Source organism: Mchenga conophoros, linkage group LG17, assembly GCF_057382185.1.
Source record: "Mchenga conophoros isolate Kocher_MC1m ecotype Shallow Benthic linkage group LG17, M_conophoros_male_GT1.1, whole genome shotgun sequence".
NCBI classification, from domain to species: domain Eukaryota; kingdom Metazoa; phylum Chordata; class Actinopteri; order Cichliformes; family Cichlidae; genus Mchenga; species Mchenga conophoros.
In genome coordinates this window covers 29,521,095-29,544,338 of record NC_140542.1, presented here as the reverse complement: position 1 = coordinate 29,544,338, position 23,244 = coordinate 29,521,095, and the positions used below count along the sequence as shown (strand labels likewise).

The 23,244-nt window shown below is 39.6% G+C and overlaps 1 protein-coding gene across 6 annotated transcripts in view; it reads left to right on the top strand.

Annotated features, from left to right (window-relative positions):
• Positions 1–396: 396 nt before the first annotated feature.
• Positions 397–23,244, top strand: part of col7a1l (collagen type VII alpha 1-like) — a 75,058-nt gene continuing 52,210 nt past the window's right edge. For all 6 annotated transcript variants that reach the window (XM_085251250.1, XM_085251254.1, XM_085251251.1 and 3 more), the window contains exons 1-22: positions 397–601; positions 7,555–7,748; positions 11,166–11,346; positions 11,918–12,077; positions 13,364–13,457; positions 14,534–14,707; positions 14,979–15,142; positions 15,899–16,028; positions 16,114–16,230; positions 16,365–16,520; positions 16,814–16,930; positions 17,027–17,173; positions 17,267–17,386; positions 17,608–17,766; positions 19,083–19,196; positions 19,350–19,499; positions 20,002–20,139; positions 20,476–20,622; positions 21,165–21,284; positions 21,839–21,985; positions 22,513–22,803; positions 22,899–23,038. In XM_085251250.1, coding sequence (XP_085107376.1) covers positions 7,673–7,748; positions 11,166–11,346; positions 11,918–12,077; positions 13,364–13,457; positions 14,534–14,707; positions 14,979–15,142; positions 15,899–16,028; positions 16,114–16,230; positions 16,365–16,520; positions 16,814–16,930; positions 17,027–17,173; positions 17,267–17,386; positions 17,608–17,766; positions 19,083–19,196; positions 19,350–19,499; positions 20,002–20,139; positions 20,476–20,622; positions 21,165–21,284; positions 21,839–21,985; positions 22,513–22,803; positions 22,899–23,038 — 3,042 coding nt within the window. In that variant the 5' untranslated portion in view covers positions 397–601; positions 7,555–7,672. The remainder of the gene's footprint in view (positions 602–7,554; positions 7,749–11,165; positions 11,347–11,917; positions 12,078–13,363; positions 13,458–14,533; positions 14,708–14,978; positions 15,143–15,898; positions 16,029–16,113; positions 16,231–16,364; positions 16,521–16,813; positions 16,931–17,026; positions 17,174–17,266; positions 17,387–17,607; positions 17,767–19,082; positions 19,197–19,349; positions 19,500–20,001; positions 20,140–20,475; positions 20,623–21,164; positions 21,285–21,838; positions 21,986–22,512; positions 22,804–22,898; positions 23,039–23,244) is intronic.

Genomic DNA, 23,244 nt, shown 5'->3' with positions numbered 1-23,244 from the left:
TCGTTCTGTTGGCATAAAGACAGTTTTTGATTGATTTTCACAGTCCTGACTGAGGGAAGATTCAACTTGCAGTATGATTGTGGGTTATTGCAGAGTTAACCTCAAAGTACTTAACACCGTTTTTCTTTGCCAGTTATTCTGTCACCTTGAGGCCTCCGTGCTACACACAAGCACTGTTAGAAAAGTAACAATGCAACAGGGCCAAAGCTCCACAGAAACCACCACCTCTCTCTCAGTATGCATCTATGCCTTTACCTCCATGTCTCTCTCTCCCTCTGAGCCAACAGGTTGCTGCAGCGTCACCCCCACCCCTCTTCCCAAACTTTTCTGTGCCTGAGCAAAGCCCAGGAAAGAAATCCTGCTTCATTCATTCACTCTTACACGCCTACCCCCTCTGTCACTCAGATACACACATATAGATACACACACATGCCAATTTAGTCTCTAATAACTGCCTCTACAAGGATACAACAGAAAATCCAGAATTGCTTTTGCCTGACTCGGATGCAGCTTTTTATATGTATTTTTAGGGGGGGGTTTCCTCTTTTTACCCACAAAAGAAAATCACCTGGATTTGGAAGATAATAACTTGTGTGTATTGGTAAGTGAAAATGCATGGGCTCATTGAAAAGCCATTAGCTTAACTGCCTTTTAATATGGTGCTTTACAGGGTGCTTTTGAATTCTTAACTGCTCAGATACCCTTGTTGCACCGTAAGTGTCTGGACTTTTTATACTGAGCCATTATTGCTGCTTTTTACAGTAAAGTTTTTCTTTAATAGCTTAACTTGTCTGATATCAGTGCTCATCAGATACATTATTTGCTGTGAATGGACATCCTCCTCTGTTAAAGAACACTCACTTATATGTACAGACATCCCCATGCAGTGCCAAAGTCCTGCATGCTTTGTTGTCTGTTTTTGGATGACTGCTGTGTTTTTCTGCAGATTTTAAACATTCGGGTTGAAAAGGAGCACAAAAGAAGATGTAATGCATTTTACAGTCATGTAAACTCTTGTGTGTCATGAATAATAAGAGCATACCAGGTTGTTTGCAAGAACATTGTCAGGAGATGAAACTATGTCAAATGAATGCTTGTCGATTTCCCTCCATGCGTAGACATGTCTGTGTTGGCTGCGTGCAAATGTAAAGAGATATTAAGACAGTAGCCATACTGCAGCCTTTGAGCTGTGCATGAGAGTCTGCGGTTTTGTGAGTGTGTGTATTAGCTATAGAAATGATGTGTTGCACCAAAGACATCTGTTATCATACAATGTAGTTCTGAGCTGTGTTTCTGTGTGTGCTTCCTTACGCGTATGTGTGTGTGTGTCATTTCACTGTCACCAGTTTCCCACCTACAAGGATAATCCATCCTGTGAAGTGGTGAGGTGGAAAATGCCATTATGTAGAAATAGCTGACATGCAGTTAGACTTGCAGGCATGTGATGTGTGAGTGGATGTGGGTGAGAAATAGAGATAGGGAACACAGAGAGGGTAGAAGGGCCAGGGACAGTAAACTTCATTTGGAAACATTATTTAATCCTCTCGCTGCAGTGATAAACTAAAGGCCTCTGACAGAAAAAAAGCACATTTTTTTTCTTCTTGAAGGTAGCAAGGTGTTTGTAATCCCAGTGTGCATACCCATGCATCCACTGCAACTGTTTTTATAGCTAAGCTGAGCTTTTGATTGGAGAAATACGAGAAATACTTTCATTTGGATCTATGAAAAATGCCAGTCATAACACAGTTTGACAAGCACAAATTAGTATTTTTGCACCAACAAGGTGATTTCCAAATTGCTATTAGTTGAAAACTTGTTGTGTCGTTGCAAGGTGTGCAGTCTCTCCTTAAAAAGTTTGAGAAAACTGGTTAGTGGGGCACAAAAGAACAAGTGGAAGGTCTAAAAATCCACAGGAGATGAAGAGAGTCTGAAATTAATGTCTTTAAGAAAAAGGAAAAAATCCAGCAAAAACGTCACACCTGACTCAGTTGATCCTTCGAATGTTTGCTGGAGCCTCATCAGAAATTTTCTCTGTGGAACAGTGGCTTTAAGAAGGTAAACAGAGAGAAAAGCCACAATAACTTGACTTTAAATCTGTGGCAGCAGATCTTATAGAGTAATCAATCCAAATTTGAAATTCATGATTCAATTTGGTGTCACTATGTTGGGAGGAAGAGAGGTACGACAGTGATTGTCTAGAGCCATCTGTAAAACACGGTGGAGGCTCTGTCATGGTTTGGGTTGCATTATAGCCAGTGGTGCTAGGATCTTTTATTATGAATGCAGAAAAGTGCCATCAGATTTTGATCCACCATGCACTACCATCTCTATTCAGCTATTCATTTACAGCATGACAAAGATCTAAAACACACTGCCAGTGCAGTAAAAGCATAACTGCACAGAAAAACATCTAATGGGGAGGCCGATCCATGACTGAGTCATGTAAACAGTTTGGGATCATCTTAACAGAGAATGGAGTCAAAGTCAGCCAGCATCCAAAGAGGAGCTTTGAAATATTCCTGAAGAGAGTTCAGGCTGTGTATGTATATGTGCAAATGTTTTAATCCCTGAACCTATTTCCCATTTTCATAGCAAAATATAAAGAAATGAAACATGGCCTAAGACTTTTGCTCTGCACTGTATCCTGTAGTACTGTTATTGAAAGCTGTGATATTGGGCATGAGAAATTATGGTAGTCATTAATCATGTTTTTGGTCCAATACTGGTTTAGGTTGAAATATCTCAACAACTAATTAAATTTGACTTAAAACCTAATGTCTTCAAAAAAATAAGTCTTACTAAATGTTTAAAACTGCACACCTGATCAACACCGGTTAGCATGATCAGTGTGAGGATGTTTATCTCAAATCATTTCAGAGCTGCTAGGGTGGCCCTTACAATATTTGGAGGAGCACATAATACTTTAATTTCATTCTCATAAAATTTGATTGAATGTTTAAGTAGATGTTGGCACATTTCTGAATATATTTCCATATTTTCTTCTAGAAACCTCTGTATACACTGAAAAGAAAAGGCTTACAAAAGAATTTCACCATAGTGAAGCTGTCACAAGACTTTCACATTCTGCTTTTTCACACCTTTTCCAAGTAGAGATGCAAACCTATTTAGGTCCGAAGGTTGATGATGATGATGAATGATGAATACCGGCTGCCATTCTTCACAACACAGTGTGAGTTTGTCCTCCCTTCACTTCAGTAATAAGAAGATACGTGCAGAGACAGATCTCAGATCTGCATTGGTATGTGAGGGGGCAGCCAGCGGGAGAATGTAGTTTTTTGGCTGTGTTATATTACAGTTCAAGCCTGCCAGCTCTCACTTCCATCTGCAGAGGTTGTAAACTATTCAGCCTTCAGCCATTCTGGCTTAGTCAGACCAGATGGTCAAATCACACTGAGGAATTTTCTGGAATTCAGATTGTTTCATATTGATTGGTTTATTTTTTATGTTATCATTATATACATTTATTGGTGAAATATGCTCTCATGGGGTAAGCATTAAAGTTTATGAATTAGCTCGATGGATGGATTGTAAATGTTTAAAGGTAAAAGAAATTTGTTCTGTTTCCATCTCATGTGTAGAAGTTGAGTGAAGGCAGGTCTCTCTTTGATGTTATGCTTATGAACTTGCACATGCCCATGCAATACTCACGGACACGGACGTACGTGCACAATCCACTATAAAGAGTGTATGGATACAAACCTAATGTAACACATAACACAAACAATGTTTCCTGTGTTAGTCCATGCATTTTAAAGCTTTTATCCGGCATAGAATTAAATGCTAGATTTAGTCTCCTTACATTCTGATGCTGGTCTTACATTTAATCCTTTAATAAAGTAGGTTGTCCATATTCTTTTGTCACAAGTTGAGGTGGTATCTGTGTAGACGCTGACCAATTTGACTTTGTTCATGTAAACTTTTTCAGTTATTTGAAACTGCAGTAAGTGTGAGAGTTGGGGATGGATGGGAGATAATGCATTCCCTGAGTTATGTTTTCAGACTGTTTTAATTTGGGCATGTCTGCACATAGTGTCTGGCCTGTTGCTGAAAGAAATACGTTTTTTCTTTCTTTGTTAGCTAACTGAAAAACATAAAGCAATTATTAGTTGAACATCTGATCTGTTTTCCTTGTCCGTCTTGAAAAGCTGAGCTTGTTGGGGAAAGATGAAGAGGTCTGTGGAAGCATCGGGACTCAGAAGAAAGAAATCTTTGCAGTCAAAGGTCTTTTTGAACTTAACCCATGCTCTCAGAGCGGGGCACACAAGCAAGCTGTCTATTGATTAAGTCTGAGAATGACCAAGGGGTGAAAGAAGTTATGTTAGAAGTGAGATATCCTGGCTTAATACAACCTCAGAGATGTCCGTTGTGGACTGCCGTGCTGGAGCTAGAAGTGGTAATAAAAGGCAAGACAAAATCATGTTGGCCGCCCATTAACAGTGGCAAATATTAACAAGCCCTTTAACTCCCCATTTCTCTTCTTTGTCCAAGGTCTTTGTCATTCGAGGCTTTCTGTTCTTACTATATCTATGAGGACATAATGATAAGAATATTTGGGGGTTGTACACTGCAGTAAATGTGTAGATTTTCCTAGTGTATTTATCTTTTAGAGTCTATTTACTCAACAAGCATTAGTGTAACAAAAGATGCGTTATAAGTAGTTTGACAGCTTTAGGCAAAATGCTAGGAAAAAGTAGCTTTTGAATTTTTGATATGTTTATGTTAATCTTATCCAACTAAGAATACATGAGTGTGATGCATGATGCAAAGATGGCAGACATAAAGGAGACGCTATTCTTAATAAAGCTATTATTTGGGGCCGGATATGTTCCTATTTATGTGCCAAATAAACAGAATAATAGCATCCTGTGTCCAATAATGAAATTGGCCCATATGAAACATGTTTTCCGGGGTTGTTCCACTTCTGGCAGAATTATACATGAATCGTGTTGAGATTAGAGAGATGAACCAAGTACAATAGTTAGTTGTTAATGAATAAACGCATCCATACATTGTTAATTTTATATTAAATCTGAGGGGATATTTACAAAAGGTTGCCTTATTCTCATAACATTGGGAGTACCTGGGAGTTTTTAAATGCATTAGTCATTTATTCTGACCCAAAGCATAATCAATTTCTATGTAATAATAATAATGGATTGCATTTATATAGCGCTTTTCAGGGCCCTCAAAGCGCTTTACAATTCCACTATTCATTCACACAATGGTGGAGGCAAGCTACAGTTGTAGCTACAGCTGCCCTGGGGCAGACTGACAGAAGCGAGGCTGCCATATCGCGCCATCGGCCCCTCTGGCCAACACCAGCAGGCGGTAGGGTAAAGTGTCTTGCCCAAGGACACAACGACCAAAACTGTCCGATCCAGGGCTCAAACCGGCAACCTTCCGGTTACAAGACGAACTGCCAACTCTTTGAGCCACAATCACAAGTAGTGAAAACCAAGGGCAGAGTAAAGAAGCTCCAGTAATATTTTCAGAGTACTCTCCTACTTGCCTTAAACAGCCTATAATACAGACACAGGCACATCCCCCCAGCTAACTGAGACAGAAAGGAGCATTTCTGAAATAACCAGGTGTACACCACTGTGAGAGATAATATTCCTATAAATCAGCTAGCATACGAATGAAAATCAGACTTGCGGTTTTTGCAGTCAAAAAGATAAGAGAAGGATTTTCTCTATTCCAGATCATTACTGGGTCTCTGTTTACTCTCATAGCAAAAACTATTATTCTCCCTCTATCTAGATTCTTGTGAAGAATGCTTGTGTTTTCACTGGTGAAACTCATCCATCTGAATGTGCCTGTTAGAAATACTGGCCATCTCCACCCACTTTGCCTTTCACACACCCAAAACCAAACTCTGGTAATTTTTTTTATCTTAACATTGTAGCTACAGTCCATATTTATTTATCTTTCTTCTCATTATCTGCTGTCACGTGAAAAAAACACGTTTTCACAGGACTGCATAGGCTCTTGTGAAAAACTATGATTCAGTAGCTTGTAGAACCAGCTTTTGTACAAATGTAATTGTTGTCTATACAACGTTGTAAGTCTATCATATTGTGGTGGAGGAATTTTGGTCCACTATTATTTACAATGTTGCTTCAGTTAATCGAGGTTTGTAGGCATTGGTTTATGCACAGCTCTCCTGCCACTGTATTTCAGCCATGTTGAGGTTTGGACTTTTTCAGGGGTATTGCAACACCTTGATTATCTTTGTTTTTCAGCCATTCTGTTATAGATTTCTGCTGTGATTGAGATCACTGTTGTCAATTTTTAGCTGTTGGATTTGACTCTAGAATACTTTGGTATAAAGAGGAGGTCATGGACAAGCCCAAATCATCGCTCCTCCACCACCGTGCTTCACAGTTAATATGAGGTGTTTGTGGTCAACATGGTCCTGTGGATTGTGAACTTTAACATATAACATGCTAACAAAGCCTCTTTGTTTTTTGCTATTTTTCTGAGAATGTTATTTTCCGTTGGCCTTGGGGTAAATGTGCTAAGACTTCCACTCCTGGGAAGTTTGTGGCATTGCAATAATACAGATCTGAGTCCTGCAGAGCAGCAAACTGCCAAAACATCTTATTTCGTAAAGATGCCCACACTTGCTGATGAAATTATTAAGAATATATGCCATAAAAACAGGACTCTAATGTTTGCATTTTAACTGCAAATATGACTTATCCAGCACACTATGTCAAAGCCACTGTAATGGCATGTTAGCTTAAGCCATAAAGCCATCAAACATCTTAAAGAGGTAGTTATGATTAGAAATGTACAGTGCACTCCATTTATGACTTATCCTGTCTCTGTTTTGGCTGTGATCAAATGATTTATCGCTGAGTTGTATCCTCAAGGTTCTTGTAACTTTTATACCTTTGAATAGAGGACTTTTTTTCATCACTAAACAGCATGTCATAAACAGTTTTACACATTTACGCCAACCTGTATGTTGAAATCCCAGGAGGATCTGCTTTGTAAGACAGCTACAGTAGATTATCAACACAATAACATTAAATGCTAAGTGCTTTAAATCAACGGGTCCTTATTGGACAGTATAAAAACCCCTTTGATGCTTTAATTTCCTTGGCGTCAGTGGAATTTGTTATAAAAGTGTTTACAGGGAGGCTCCTGCCTGCACCTGGACATATAATAATTATCAAACACATTATGCACTTGTTAAGGACATGGAAGTGTATAAGAAGACATCCGAGTTCATGTATAATATGACATGAAAGTTTCTAACCTGGACCTATTTATTTGATTAGTATGCCAGTCAGTCATTGTTACATGTCTACAAGTCTCTTGAGTACAGCAGAACTACGCTGTTAAACTCTTCTTTGTGTATTACTGTAATTAAAAAAAAATACTCTTAGCAAACACCAAAAGCTTGGCTTCTGCAGAAGAGTTCCAACTCCCTCACAAATGAAAAAAAAAGAAAAGCTGATTATGTTTTTATCTTTGAGGGCCTGTAATTACTTTTTTCTTCTTGTTGTTCTTTTGCATATTTTTCAGATAGGAGAAAAGAAAAGGTGGGATTGATGACTGTGAAGTGCAATTTAGGAACTGCATTTGTGAAGAGAGGAACTGGGGAGGAGGAGAAGGTGACTGAAGGAGGAAGACGAGGAAGAGTATGGGTCACTCTTCTGTGTGCATCTTTCTACTGTCCCTTTATCTGACTCATCAAAGTGTTGCAGCGCACGCTGAAGGTGAGTCGTGATATTTATAAACCTGTACTGCATGCTTACAGAATTAATTTGTGTGAAATTTCCCTTCTCCTATAGCACATCAACTTTCCTCCTTACTTTTTCCACCCCCTCAGTTACTTGATGATTGATTTATTTAACTCAGTGACTCATGTTTGCAGTCATTTTTCTCCATTTAATTTTCTGTCTGTGAAAAAAGAGTTAGGTACGTATTATTCTGAGTCACAGCCACGTGTCCAATTGTTAGCTTGGTGCACAGATCTATAAATTAGACAGGTTGGATGATCAGGCCAAGGAAAGGGCAGGTGCTCAATGAATAGAGTCTGTGCGAGTGCTCCATCATTAAATCTCCACACCTGGATTGGTACATGGGGCAGACACTAGCCCAGCTACAGTTTCTCTCCAGACTCTGTCTAGTCAGGGAATTTAAACATCTGCTGCCCTCATGTACAGTACAGCACTCTGTCAGCTACGCTGTCAAACCCATCCCCCTAGATACAGTACTCCAGCCTCAGGTGCTATTGGATGTCACCAAAAGGTCAACGAGCCAATCAAAAGTTAGATTTCCTCCACTTGGATTGTGATTGGCAGAAGGTGATTGGTAAAGTTGTTGGGCAGAATTATGGAAGGTTATAAATAGCCCAAGAATACATTAAAAGCTGTGCTTCCTATGCAGGTCCTCCTACTGTTGATTAATTATAGTTTTAATTGTTAACCCAACATTGTTCTTAAGGTCCTGTGTTTCATAAAACACAGGAAATAGGTTTGTATAATTGTCATTAAATAATCTCATCTCATACAAGCAACAAATAAGCAATAATGTATGGAAGCTGCTTATTGTGAGAAACAATCAGATAACTTTAACCCAACTTTTCAGCATCATTAGTGCTTTGTAGCCTCTTTTAACTCAGTGATTTAGATCCCACAAACTTACTGAGAGAAGCAGTTTCAGCCACTTTTGCCAGCTGTCTTTTCTGCAGCAGTAAGCAGCTGTTCTCATTAAATAAGCTATGACAAACTCACTGTGCATACCTGCCCAACACCAAACAGCATGCACTAAAAAATTAGCAACTGGCTCATTGGGAAAATGTAATATAAAAAAATCCCATTTTAATCTCAGTAGTTGGTGGAGACCAAGACAAAAATACTGCCGTGCTGCCACAATGACTGATAGCCCTAGAAAGCAAAGGGCCCTTAGGCTTATAATAGGCTTTATTGAGCAACTACTTCCTGTTCTCACCTATGTTCTTAACGATTATTTTGTAGCACAATACATGTTATTGTTAATTGCATTTTTATTGATGTGTGCTCTCTGATGGGTTACATCTTATGATCTCATGTCTTAATCTTGTCAGAGGCAATTGGAGTAATGCATCAATATTTCTGAGGCTTTTTCTTTCTTGGCAGAATTTTCTGCAGCATATGCTCAAGCCACTGGGCTACATCTAATGTGGAAATCAGTGGTGGTCCAACACCAAGGTGTATGCAACCTTTGAGATATCAACATAGATAACCTTCAAGAAAACCATTCCTAATCTCTCAGCATGTTTTGTGTCCTTATCCTGGGCATGTCGATCTCACCTGCAAGCCTAGACAGACGAACTTCTGGGTAATTGATCTTGTTTTCCTGGGATGGAAAACAAGATCAATTATCCAGAAGTTCTGTGTCTGTCTGACAGACACCAACCTCCAGCTGCTTCTTCGCTCAGTCTTCACAACATTTTATGTGCGTTTACTAAAATCCTTCAAGTGTGAAATGCATCCAGTAAATGGAAAAGCCACATGTTTATTATAGGGTAGGTAGTTGCTTTTATGAGGCACAACTCGGACCGGAAAGTATGAACATTGTTTTATCTCTTCAAAGTGCATCAATGAGTATAAGTCCTCGCTAATAGATCTGCTGTTGCTGAATATATGATACTACAGCTTCCAAAGATAATAGCGCTTGAGAGGCCTCCAAAATGCTATTCCCGGTGATATTTTGTTTCCTTGGTGTATGGCCAGAAATGTATAGGTGTGTGAGGAGGAACATAATGTTAGGCCGCTATGGGCTGAAGACATATGTCACCCCCAGTGAATCCTGGGATTGCAGCCAAAGGAAGAAGGGTGAGATAATAGAGGAGAGAAAGCTTGATAATGAAATAGAAGACAGCAGAGATTCGCTTATCACTTACAGAACAATCAGTTGCGCCTATCTCCTATTCACTAGCCTAATCAATGCTGTTGTCACTTTGGTTTATTGCATATGCAATACCAGAATATTGACTTACAAGGTGTTTGCAGACACAGCAGTTTGTGCATGTGAATATGTGTCGGTGCACTTGCGTATTCAGTGCACCAGTTCACTCAAAAAAGCATCTAAATCCCATCAAACCCAGCAGATTCTTATTTTAAATGCGTTTGTTTGCTTGGGCAAGGGTACTGACCCTGATTTTGGGTGTGTTTACCTTATTATTCTAAGCGTTTCTCATCGCTGTACTAAAGTTTTATTGCTGGAGTGCTCAGAATATTGACAGTCTCTTTGGCTCACTTGTGTCTCATTAAAAATTCATAAGGATTTGTGTGAGGCTCTGGCTGCATGACAGAAGCAAATGAAAGGAATCCCCTCAGCAAGGTGGAACAAGACTGCTATCTGGTGGTCAGTGTAGGAATTAAAGATGTCTGAAGCAGCAGGAGGCTAAATTAGTGTTTTTGAGGTTTCAGAGGGAAACCCTTAAAGATAAATGCAATGGAGAATTACATTTTGATAAAATGTCTTATTCAAGTCTTGAAACCAGCAAAAAAAGAAAAAAAAACCCAAATTCAGTAGCTGAAAATGATAGATTGTATTTTTAACTAAAGGATAAAATATTCAAATATGGCTTGGGCAATTTATAATACTAAAAGTTATTAAAGTAGCACTGATAGTGTTAGATAATAGATTAAAACATTTAGTTAATGAGCTCAAATGAGGGCAATATTAGTTAAGTAAATTTAAAAAAAGTGAGTTCTGTTTAAAACCTCACTTGGTTTTCTCAGTCGGTTTTCAGAGAACCGATATTACCCTGGTAACCAAACGATATGTGTCAGTAAACCACGGTGTAAAGTGCCATTTAAGTGGTTGATAACAGTTTCTACCAATCTGTAGGCAGCATAGCTTTCAGGAACTGTTGGGTATTTATGTAGAATTAGAATTTGGAGAACTCACAATCCACGAGCCATAAAAATACAAAAAAGGATATAGAGAGTATAGAGATATATAGAAGTTTCACCTTTTTTGAAGTTACTGACGAGGTAATGGAATAATAGCTACGTATTAGTATTAGTGCATTTCTTTTTAATTCTTGAATCTTCTTAAAATATATCTTATTGTGTCTTTCTATGCTTCATGTATATGCTACCATTTTACACATATTAATTAATCTTTTCTTCTTTCCTCAGCATGCAGGACAGTGGTTCAGGCCGACATAGTGTTTCTGGTGGATGAGTCCTGGAGCGTGGGTCATAAAGACTTTTCCAGAATCAAAGACTTCATCTCAGCCATCATCTCCTCCTTTCAGGACAATGTGGTCGGAGCTGATGGGGTCCGTTTTGGAGTCACTGTCTTTGGGGATGTTCCAAGGTAGAAGTCAGTCCTGAGCTTGGCACATCGCATGAACCTTTGTGGCAGCTTGGCATTAATTATATTCAGCTGTCTTTTCTACATGATCACTTTCTATGACCACTGACAGGAGACGTAAATAACACTGATCATCTCTACATTATGGCTCCAGTATCTAGTGGGATATACTAGGGAGCACATGAACCTTTTGTCCTTGAAAGTTGATGTGTTTGATTTGTTACAAGAAGGAGAAATGGGCAAGGATAAGGATTTGAGCAAGTTTGTCAAGAAACAGATGTTGGTGGCTAGACAACTGGGTTGTCTGCAGCTCTTCTGGGCTATTTTTAGTCTGTAGTGGTTGGTATCTATCAAAGGTGGTCTGGGGAAGGAACACCAGTGAACCAGCAACAGGATCATTGATGCACTAGGGGAGCAAAGGCTAGCCTGTGTTGTCTGATCCAACAGATGAGCTACTATAGCTGAAGGAGTTATTGCTGGTTCTGATGGAAAGGTGACAGAATACACAGTTCTGTGGTCTAATGTGGAAAAATGTTTCTATCTGATCCAGTTTTGTGCTTCTATGTCCATGCAGGATGCGGATTGCTTTGACAGACTACAATTCCCTTGAGGAGGTACTCAGAGCCATCAAAGACCTTCCCTATGAAGGTGGATCCAGGAGGACTGGCATGGCACTCCAGTTTCTGGTCGACTCTGTTTTCAGCCCCGTCATCAGGCGGGATTCTGTCCCGAAGGTACGCTGCTTTACACAGCGAGGTGGATTGTTATACACTGAAAAAGAGAAATTTAAATCTTGGTAATTTTTGACAACATGTTGTTTCACAGGCTTTGGGGAAATTATTGATTTGAGATTACTACCCATGCTGCAAAAACATGCATGTACTGTCTGTTTCGGCCCTGTGTGAAAGGAAATGACTAGTCAGGAATCTATATTTCCACTCCACAGGACATGTGGAAAAAACAAATAAACAGGTTTACCATTCTCACACAGCTGTGAATCTGATTAAACCATCGTGTTATATGCTGAGAATGCAAATTGATAATATTTGAAAGGTGCAACAGGGAACAGGATTTATTTTGCTTTCTCTGGTGCTTTGGAGGAAAAATAAAAGATAAAGAAAATACATTTTCCACCACAGATTTTCATCGATTATCAGATGGAGATAAGGCGTGACTGCTAAACATCCAACAGATGGTCATCCACAGTGACTCAACTTGGTTTATGCCAATGACCTTAAAAAAACAAGTGTTAAATTGGGCTTGGTGCATTTCTTGGATCCTAACAAAAATGCCACATTCACCAACTTGTCTCAGAAGTTCCTTGTCAAATATCCAGATACACTTTCTTTCCCACAACTCTCCTTTTCTATCAGACACATTTCCCTGACAGTCTAATACTGTAGTGTAGTCACAGTATAACACAGCTGGTTAGCATTCTAATCATTTCTCTATCTCTGTGTGCATGTGTGAATCATCTTGCTACAGCACACTGGATATGGGAAGGTGGAGAATTGAGGATTAGGCTGATATATTGAATTGTACAGCATGCAAAGCAGCAACTACATTCTCCTGTGGATGCTCTCCACCTCCCTTCCTCACTGACTGAGGGGTGAACTTTGAGTGAACTGAGAGAATTTTCCTTAATGGGGAAATTATTAGACTCAGCTGCAAGCCAGCATCCTTGAATTCCACTTTGAGTTTGGGTCTGATTTATTTAATTATGTTTTCAATTATGTGCTAAACTGCATCAAAAGGCTTTGGAGGCTTTCATGAGAATGGTACTGTTTGCATGGATGCTCTTTTAACACAAACAAATGTTGTTTGGAGGCTTGATTTAAGCCTCCAGTGATGCCAACAATAGTTGAAAACAGAGGTTGAAAGAGAGCAGCTGAAAATGACCCGTATGTGTTTAAATATAATACATTTTACTAGCTTTATATTATGCATTCATTTATCAAGAATTAGCAGATCTTCACATTATTGTCTTTTCTTTACATATGCCATTTTCTGTCCTGTGCAGATTGCTGTTTTGATCACAAATGGACAGTCGGACGACCAGGTCAGTGCTGCAGTCAGAGCAGTAGCAGACAATGGAATTACTGTCTTTGCAGTAGGTGAGTGTGGAAGTTGCTATTGTGAATTCTTTCAACATCCCCACTGCAGCAGCCCTTCAGATTTTATCCAAGCTCTGCCCGCTTATCTGCAGTGTTTGCAGTTAGAAATTCATGTCCTGTGCATTTGAATTCATTGGATTCAGTGTGGGTATTTGTGTGTAGGAGTCTTATTTCTGAGTACCTGAGCGCGCTCATGCTTCTGTATGTATACACACCAAGTTTACTTGCACATACAGTACCTTGCCCTTTTCCCCCTACTCACAGGCATAAGCACACAAGCCCACAACTTACTCCTCACAGCCTGCAGCGATGCAATAATTACTGCTCATTAGCCAATGGTGTGCTAATCGCAGTCATTTTTCATTAGGCAATTCTGTGCCTTCCCAACCCACCCACCCCCACCACTGACACCGAAACCTGCTCCTCTCGTTCATCACCACCGCGTGGCAGCTCGACATGAATCTTGACCGCTAATGCAAAGCCAATATTACCTGTAGAGCTAGAGCAGCCTGGAAAGCATAAATTAAATTATGTCAGCGCCTCCCTGCTCTATGCAGCCTTAGACCTCGTAAGAAATCAACATGCACATTCATGTTGTTTATGTGCAAATTTCATACTGTAGACAACTTATTCAGAGTTGCAAAATGCAAAAATCTCCCAGTGGTTTTCTTTTGTGCATTAGGAAAACTTAAATACTTCACGCCTTGGCATTTAGGGCCCACTTGCACAAACTGAGATTCGTTCCAGAAATTGAACGACTGTGGTTATTTATATGTAAAATATATGTGTATATGGGCACATATTGGAGCTTTTCATATTGAATCTGTCAAAATGCAACACCTCCCCCTGGTGGAGATCAGAAAAAATACAAACAAAACCATTTAATATCCACACAGTGTCCATTAATCGAGTAAACTTCCACATAATCAAAAATTTGTTAATAATACCTTTAAAAAAATCTTGTCATATGTTCACATTTTTTTTGTTTATCATCTTGAATTGGTTATGAAACATTTTTATGCACCTTGGCATAAAAGACTTTATTTCATTATCTTCTTATTTATACTGAAAACCAGGCCTCACGGGGGTTGATGAGGCAGAGCTTAGGAGGGTTGTGTCGGAGCCACATGCCGAGCATCTATTGCCGGTCACTGATTTCTCTACCATGGACACCATCCTCCCCAAACTGTCCCGCAGAGTGTGCCTCACTGCCTCTGAACCCCCACGTCCTGTGAAAACTTCCCAGCCTAGTAAGTTCTTCGTAATATGCTGAAAAAGCTGCCTACTCACTGACAGCTGTTTGCATTTTCATATTGACGAATTGTATTGCACTCTCGCACTTGAAAGGTATAATAAAAATGAATAATAACGTTCTTTTATTTCACTGTACTCTGCAGCTTCTTTGCTAACATAATCTATCTTGTAGACATATTTTACATCAACTTGCATATTTTCTGCTCCATGTTCCGCTCCTCATCCCGTCTGTCTCATCACTCTTTCTACACTTACTTTTAATCGTAGGCGAGGAACGTGTGGTGGGTCCCAGAGACCTTCAGGTTAGCGAACTGGCCCACAGTTCTCTTAGACTGACGTGGAGCCAGGCCACAGGTGATGTCACCGGATATCGCCTCCTGGTCACTCCACTGAGCTCGGAGGGACAACTCCTTCCTGTGCAGCAGAGGCAGGTGAGGAATTGTCCATAGATAAGGTCACTGTTGCATTATTGTTGAGCTAGAGCATGCAATATGTCATCATACTGACTTTCATAGACAGTAAAGCATTTAATTCATGAATTAGTTGGACATCTCAGTTTTTTTTTTACTGCTGATTAATCACCTCACTCTCCATGGAATTCCTCTTTAAAACACATCGATTACATGAACTTCTCATATTAAAAGTTAAAACAGCTGACAACAGCAGCTCACCCCTGTGATCAGTCTAAGTAGTGGACTCATTTCAGTGAGATTTATCTCTCCTGCAGTCATTGTGTAGCACTCCAAACTCGGTGAAACATTTACAAAAGCAATCAACATGAGCAGTCGTCTCAATGATATCAGTGCTTCTTTGTTTCTGCCTAGATTCTGCATTATGTTATAAAACGCAACATAAAACCTAATTTAATTATCGTGGACAAAAGTCTAAACAAACTGTAAAGATGTCAGTGGTTTTTAGAGTTAGATATATAAATGAAATTGAAGCAATAAAGGCAAAACAGCAGGATATTTATGTAAGCGTACTTCCCAAAAATGTCTCTCTGTTCCATTGCAGAGCCTCCAGGTATGTTTATCTTCGGCTCTGACTTGAACATTCTTCCTCTTAATCAATCATCCTCTTCTAAACATCATTCTGTCTTCCACTTTATGTCTCAGGGAAACACAACATACACACTCAAACATACACACACTCAGATCCTTTTGTTCTGCTGTCTGTGTATGTAACAGATGGATCTGAAGGCAGATGTGAGCACAGCCATGGTGACAGAGCTGAGTCCCAAAACCGACTATTCCCTCACCGTCTATGCCATGTACCCAGGCCTCATAGGAGACTCTGCGACAATCAAAGTAAAGACAAGTGAGTGTCTGCTCATGCACCTAGTGTCTCTATTTTTAATTGTATGCTGTCATCTTTCCCTGAGCAACAGGTGTCTGTCTTTCAGCGCCTTTGCCCGAAGTTTCAAACTTCCGTGTTATTGAGGAGGGCCTGTTCTCCCTGCGCCTCGGCTGGACACCCCCCCAGGGGAAGCTAAATGGATTCAAGATCTTCATCCCGAGATGTATGCTGACATAAGTGCTTGCTAGATGTTAACTTTGTTTCCAGAGGGGTTTGTTGAAAGAAAGCTGTAATGGGTTCTAATAAAGAGGTTTTTTTTAAAGTATTATTTCTTGTGCATTTATGATTGTTCTCCAGCCAACAGACCAGGATTCATTTATGAGCAGCTGCTTCCCAGAGACATTTCCTCTCATGTGATTGACAGTCTGGAGGAGGATAAGAAGTACACTGTCAGTATTTATGCTGTGTACCCTGAAGGACCAAGTAAACCGGTTTCAGTAGTGGGGAAGACATGTAAGTTTATTAGCTTGGCTCAAAACCCCATCATTATGTTCATTTACATAAACAGGAAAGCCAGAGAGCACGCTCCGGCACACTGGAAGCAGTTTATTAACTGCTTTAAATGTCTCTTCAAACAACACCTAAGAGCAAATATTAAAGTGCAGTACCACAATATTTCCACAGCAGGGTGGTATTGTTTTAGTAAAAAATATTAGCAAGCAGACTCTATTCTCTACTCTGTCATGTCATTGTGTATAATTTACCTAAATTTACCTTTGCATGTATGTGTGGGATGTGCTTAATAGTGAAGTTGGTGCCAGTTCATCAGTTTCTGGTCCAAAATGCCACCACAGACACCGTTCAAGCAAGGTGGGCATCAGTTAAAGGTGCTACAGGATACCGTTTGACATGGGCATCTACAGGTATCGTGGTTAAGTACCTTTCTTGCGAAACAGCTAAAATGCGAAATATTTAATTTAATACATCTCTTTGCTTAAATGTCACTTTATATCTTGTAGAAGGCCACATAGAAAACATAAACCTCGGGGACAATTTTAACTTCTACATGATACAGGGCCTCCACACAGGCTCTGAGTACACCATCACCATCAACCCCATCTTTGGAGACATTGAGGGGCCTATCACCACTGCGAAAATCAAGACATGTAATTAAAAATTTTCAAAATAAAATTGCACCAAAGCAGTAGATAAGATGCATAACAGTCCTCTTTGTCTTTCACTATCTCTCTTTCTGTCAGTGGAAAGTAGTTCAGTACAGACTCTGAAAGTATCTGCTGTGAGCACAAGTACTGCAGTCGTCTCATGGAACAGTGTCCCGGGGGCTACAGGATACAGACTGGCATGGAGACCCACCCCAGGTGATTTATTCAGTCACTATTGTCTGCCGCTGTTTACCCTTGTTTTTTGCAGATATTCTCAACTCGGTTATTTTCTCAATGGACACTTTAACCATAGCAACATGACAGTAGCTTGCGATGAAATACAGGGAAAGAAGGAGGATATTTGCCTCTGATACGAAGTGAAAGTTTGAAGTCACTGAGGAATAACAGACTAACTGTAATGTTAATATTATTTCTAGAGTTTGTTGGTCGGGATCGTCCCAGACAATTGGCTCTGAACACCAGCACTACACAGTACCAGCTGAAAAATGTAGCCCATGATACGGAGTATGTCCTGACGCTTTACGTGCTGTTTGGCGCTGCGGTTGGACCTGGCATCGCTGCCACCTTCAGAACTTGTAAGTAACCTTGTTCACCAGACATCATATTCAAATGTAGGAATAAGCCATTTTTTCATCTTTTTCAATAGACTTTTTTCCCCCAGAAAACTTTTGGGTGTAGCTTTAGTGTTTATTAGAAGGAAGTAAAGATGTAATAAATATTATTTTTAAAAATTGTGTTCCACACTTACCGGAGCAGCTTCCCAGGATGCTTACTGGCTGTTATCAATGAAATCTGACCTCTAGTTGTCTTGTTCCTCTGTGCGGCGTCATCTCAGTCATTCAGTAAGTATAATGGCGAGAGAAAGAGATCTGGTTTTGTTTGATTGGCATGTGGCCATGGTAACAGGAGTATATCTATGTTCTTATGGTGCTATGTTTCCTCAGTTCAATATTGCTTTACCATTCTATTGCAGACACACACATACAAAAACACTGGGTAACACTCTATAGAACTTTTTGACGCGTACCCACAATAGCCCATAAGTCATAAGTCACATTAGGTGCTTAGTTAGCTGGAAAATATGCATTTTTCCAGCTTCCCATTATGTGCCTTTTAGAGCTCAGGAACATAGGACCCTTGGGGCACAGGAATGACTCCATTTCAACCACAGTTCCTACTTCTGTCACTTCTCTTAAAGTCTAAAAGGGTTTTTTTCATGACTGAAACTAGAAAGCTAAATAGTTTTTCAAACTTCTCTGTATTACTGAAAGTACTCAGATATGCCAGCTTGCACAGTCTATAAGCAGTAGAGCTGTGGAGCTGTCCCCATTATTGGTTCTCTGTTTTGTCTGTTGTGGGTGCATGCACACAGGTGACGTAATAATGATATCACATCATTCCACTGATATCCAGGAGCACTTATATCAAGCTTTCACTATCAAGCTAACAATGCCTGGGACGAAAAATATTAAAAACTAAACATTAAACCTTATAAAGATGAATGCAAACAAACCTTGAAACCTTGATAAGAAATTTTGATATGTAAATGGTTCATGAGGAGAGAATTGAATTCAGTGGTGCAATGCACAACGAATTTTGGGGGCAACACTACATGCTAAACAGACTTTTTTGTTTGTATTAACCATGACCACACACATCGTCACTGACCTCTGTTACATGTGTAACCACACCCAACGAATTGGTGTCCTGACACTGAAGTGAGCAGTGCGTTTAGTGATCAGCAGACTTTCAGCAACTTCCAAAATGGGCTTTAAGAAAAAAAGTCACGATGAGGAAATCAAAAACGCCAAAGATTTGTGATTCATCTTTTTTACTTGAAACAGGGTATTTATAAGATCAGTCCTTGATGTTTTTTCTTTCATTTTTTCAGCTCCTTTGGGTTATGTCTCTAACTTCAAGGTGACATCCTACACAAGCACCACTATAGATGTGGCGTGGAGTCCCATCGTTGGAGCCACCGAGTACAAACTCTCATGGAAAACAGGTAATATATTTATACCTATTCCTTCCCATTACACCATTTTAAAGCATGCCAGCATGCCAGCCCGATTAAAGACCCTCTATTTACCATACATTATCTTTACAACAGATAGATGGATAATTTGTCTTTTGTTTTGTTTTCGTCTGATGCTTGCAGATAATAGCAAACCCCAAGTCCAGTACCTGGATCGTAGCATCCTCTTCCATCGTCTCAAAGACCTGAATCCACAGTCTACCTACACAGTCACCATCTGTGCAGTGTATGGCAACTCAGAGGGACCAGAAATCTCCTTATCTCAGCTCACAGGTACTAAACATATGTGAAGTCTCAGTGACTTTGAATTTATCATGAGCCATCTTTAGATCTAAAATGGCTCTGTGCAGCTGTGCCCCCATCGTAATTAAATGGGAAGGGTACGGCAAAGTTCCCCAATCTGTGCCACATAAACCCTCGTAAGTGTCGCCGTTTGACTGACATGTCATGTACTTTGGTCTTCCCGTTATAACCACAGTTCCTGCTGCTGTCACTTGTAGTATGTGTCACTGAGTCCAAGTCAGCAGGGCTGCTATCATTCTATCACTGTCACTGTCAGAGTGTTATTCCGAGCTTCAAGTGCTACGTTTATTACAGTGTAAAATAATAGGGAGGGGTAAGTAAAGTCACATCAGCAATTTTTTCAGATATTTTAATCACATATTTTATGATTTCTGGGTCCTTAATGCATTGTGATGTGAAAAAAAAATTGTCACAGCTTTATGGTATAAAACCTGGATTAACATCTCCTGTGGTCATGTTATGTTATGCTTAGCTGCAGTGTCAGAGTCAGATCCAATCCAGCCAGTGAGGGAGGTGAAGGTTGAGGACATTGGAGTAAATTCCTTCACACTATCTTGGAAAAAAGCATCAGGGGCTTCTGGATACAAAATCTCTTGGATCCCATTTCTTGGTAAGAAACCACATAAATAAACCACCCAAATGTGTATTCTAATGCCTCAGGCTATGAACAAGTAGACATAATATACAGTAGAATTACAACTGCATTTACATCTCTGGATCAGAGAAGCTGAGAAAATTTTTTTTCACTCGGGTCGATGAAAATATTAAGCATGTCTTAAATTAAAATATTTGCAGTATTTTCCTATTACAGCATCTAGCAGCATAATGAGTTACCACTCCTCAGTTTAGACTCTTGTGACTCATTGTATAACAGTTTCATCCGTAAATGACTGCAAACACGGTTGTTTGACACTTTCATGCTGGATTTAATTATTCTGTGCACTAGGGGGTGATGAGAAGTCCCATGTGGTATCGGCTGATTTTGCCTCCTACACCATCCGCAACCTGCGAGAGAGCTCAGCTTACAAGATCCAGGTGTCCTCCATGGTGGGCAGCAGGGAAGGAAGCGCTGTCCTGGTCACAGCACGTACCTGTGAGTCCTGCCTGGCCCTGGTAGTAGGGAACAGTCTGAGTTTCAGGGAAATGTTCAGTAATATATGTTTCACCAGTTTCCTTAAACAGATTATGTGTAAATGCCACTACGGTGGCTTAAAATTTAGTAGATTTAAAAGTACCTCGTATTGAAAGTTCCAATGAGCAGCTACCAAAATGCAAGTTAAACACTTTGAGTCAACTCAAAATCTTTTATCAGAGGCTATGAAAAACTTCTCCAATTACTTTGAGCCTCATAAAATCACTACGTTTAAAATGGTTGTATTTCAGGAACAAGTCATTCAAAACTTTTGTCAAACCTCTTGAGTCAAAGCTGAAAGTTTGCACTTCAATCACATATTGATGGCCTAATTTAAAATCTAATGTGGTGGATGCAAAAAAAAACACTTTTATGTACATATATGCGCCTAATACTGGGAATGTTAAAGTTTATATTCATTAGGACGTATGATATAATAAATCCACCTAATGTCACTTGTTTCTTTATGTCATTATTCATCAGAGCTATTTTGTGTGTTTCAGTGGATCTTCCCAAAGTAGAAGGATTTGTTGCTTTGAATACAACAGATAACAGTACTGTTCTGAACTGGACACGCGTAGCTGGTGCCTCAGGATATCGCCTCTCCTGGAGGCACATCTCAGGTCAGTAAGCAACCACAACTTGATAAAGCACCTTCTTATAATTCATGCAACTTTCTTTTAGGCTCCAGAGATGAATTACATATTATGTAAATGATATTACACTGCATACAGAGACCTGCCATAAACATTCTTTTATTTAGCAGGTCTTGGTCTGAAAAGGCAATATTTGCCTGAATAAAACACAAGTATCCCAGCATGCCAGGAATAATTGTGTTTTAACCATGATATGTCTTTTGTGAATAAAGTGGCAACATAAGCACCCTTTTGTTAATAAGGTGAAAAGTCTTATTAACAAAATTCCTAAAGTAATATTGTCATAATTGACAGAATCTCCGTACATGTAATTTGTCACCAGATGTTCAGATATATCATTTTTATTTGTAGATTTGACACATTATTTTACAGGTTATTAAAAAATACTGTTTGCTTTCCTTTTTATACACTCAAATCCATTTTAGTATAAAGATTTATTTTCCTATTTCTTATTTCTTGAATCCATACTGTCACAAGTGATCACTTTGCAACACCATGTTTTCTATGTATGTTTTTTTCAGTGTTTGACACAAAAACAGAAATCCTTGGCCCTGGATTCACCTACTATAAGATCAGTGATCTCTTGTATGGCAGAACATATCTTTTCACCATCAGACCTTTGTATGGAGAAGTGGAGGGGCCTATAAGCACCATGTATCAGAGAATATGTAAGACTCTCTCCAAGTTGTTTGACTGAATGACAAACATACACTTCAGATCCTTCTGTTTACTTTAATACATCCACTGATCAGGCTATAATACCTACAGTCACATCACACTATACTGTGTGTGTATTTTTATTTTTGTAAGCATAAAATTGACAAAGCTCAAATTAGCTTCCTGAAGAAAAGAAATGCTATCTTAGCTAAGTGTTAAGCTATTTAGCACTACATCTCTCATATGGCCATCTTATTCTAAACTTCATGAATGCTTTAAAATGTTGAACCTATTTGTCTGACTACCCATGCATCTTTCTTAGCTTTCTATTGTCAGCTGTTCTGTTTGTTGATATTCAGTGAACACCTACAGGAGCTTTTTCCTAAGACTGGTACAAGCTGAAAACCCAAACTGAAGAATGCTGCAGCAGTGTTTTATTGCTTCCTTTGCAATCCCATTTGTTGTTCCAGCAAAGACTCTGTTTGACTCCAGAGACTTCAAGCGTTTGATTTATTTGTTATGGTTCTGTGTATCACAGTGGGACCAGCTCGCCCAGCGTTAACAGTCCAGCCTGTGCCACCTACAGTGCCCCCCCATTCCCCACCTAACACTGGGGACTCCCAGACTGCCTCTATCATCAACACAACCACTGCTCAATCACCCATGAGGACCACCTGGCACCCTGATGTTGTGCTTCCAACTGAGTCCTTAACAACCAAGAAGCCCCACGTTCAGCCAAGTGTCACTGAGGGCAAGGCAGGAGCAGTCACGTCCTTTCGATTAACCACACTGAGTAGAGTGACAGAGAAAAAAACACCACCACAACCAGGTATTTTAGAGATGCTCTTATATTTTTTCCCTCATGCTAAATAATATGTAGCATATTTTTTAGTTAGAACTGTTTTCTGTCCTGTTTCTGTCCAGTGTGCGGTAAGACCAAAGCGGATATAGTGTTCTTGGTGGATGAGTCGTCGAGCATTGGCACTGACAACTTTAGGAAGATGAAAGACTTCATATTTCGAGTGGCTACATACTTCCCCGTAATTGGTTCACAGGGCACGCAGGTTAGTTGCTCAGTAAAAACTTTTCTTTGTACTGTGCTGAAGATAAAACTTTCAGGTGTTTAATTTTATCACTTTGGCTGTGAGTCTGTTTAGACAATTACAAATTGGACTCGATTGCAGTTTTTGAGTCATAATAGCTGCCCGGAAGGTGAGTCTCATGTGCAGGCTTAGACCATTAGCAGTAACATAATGTGCTCTTCTCCACC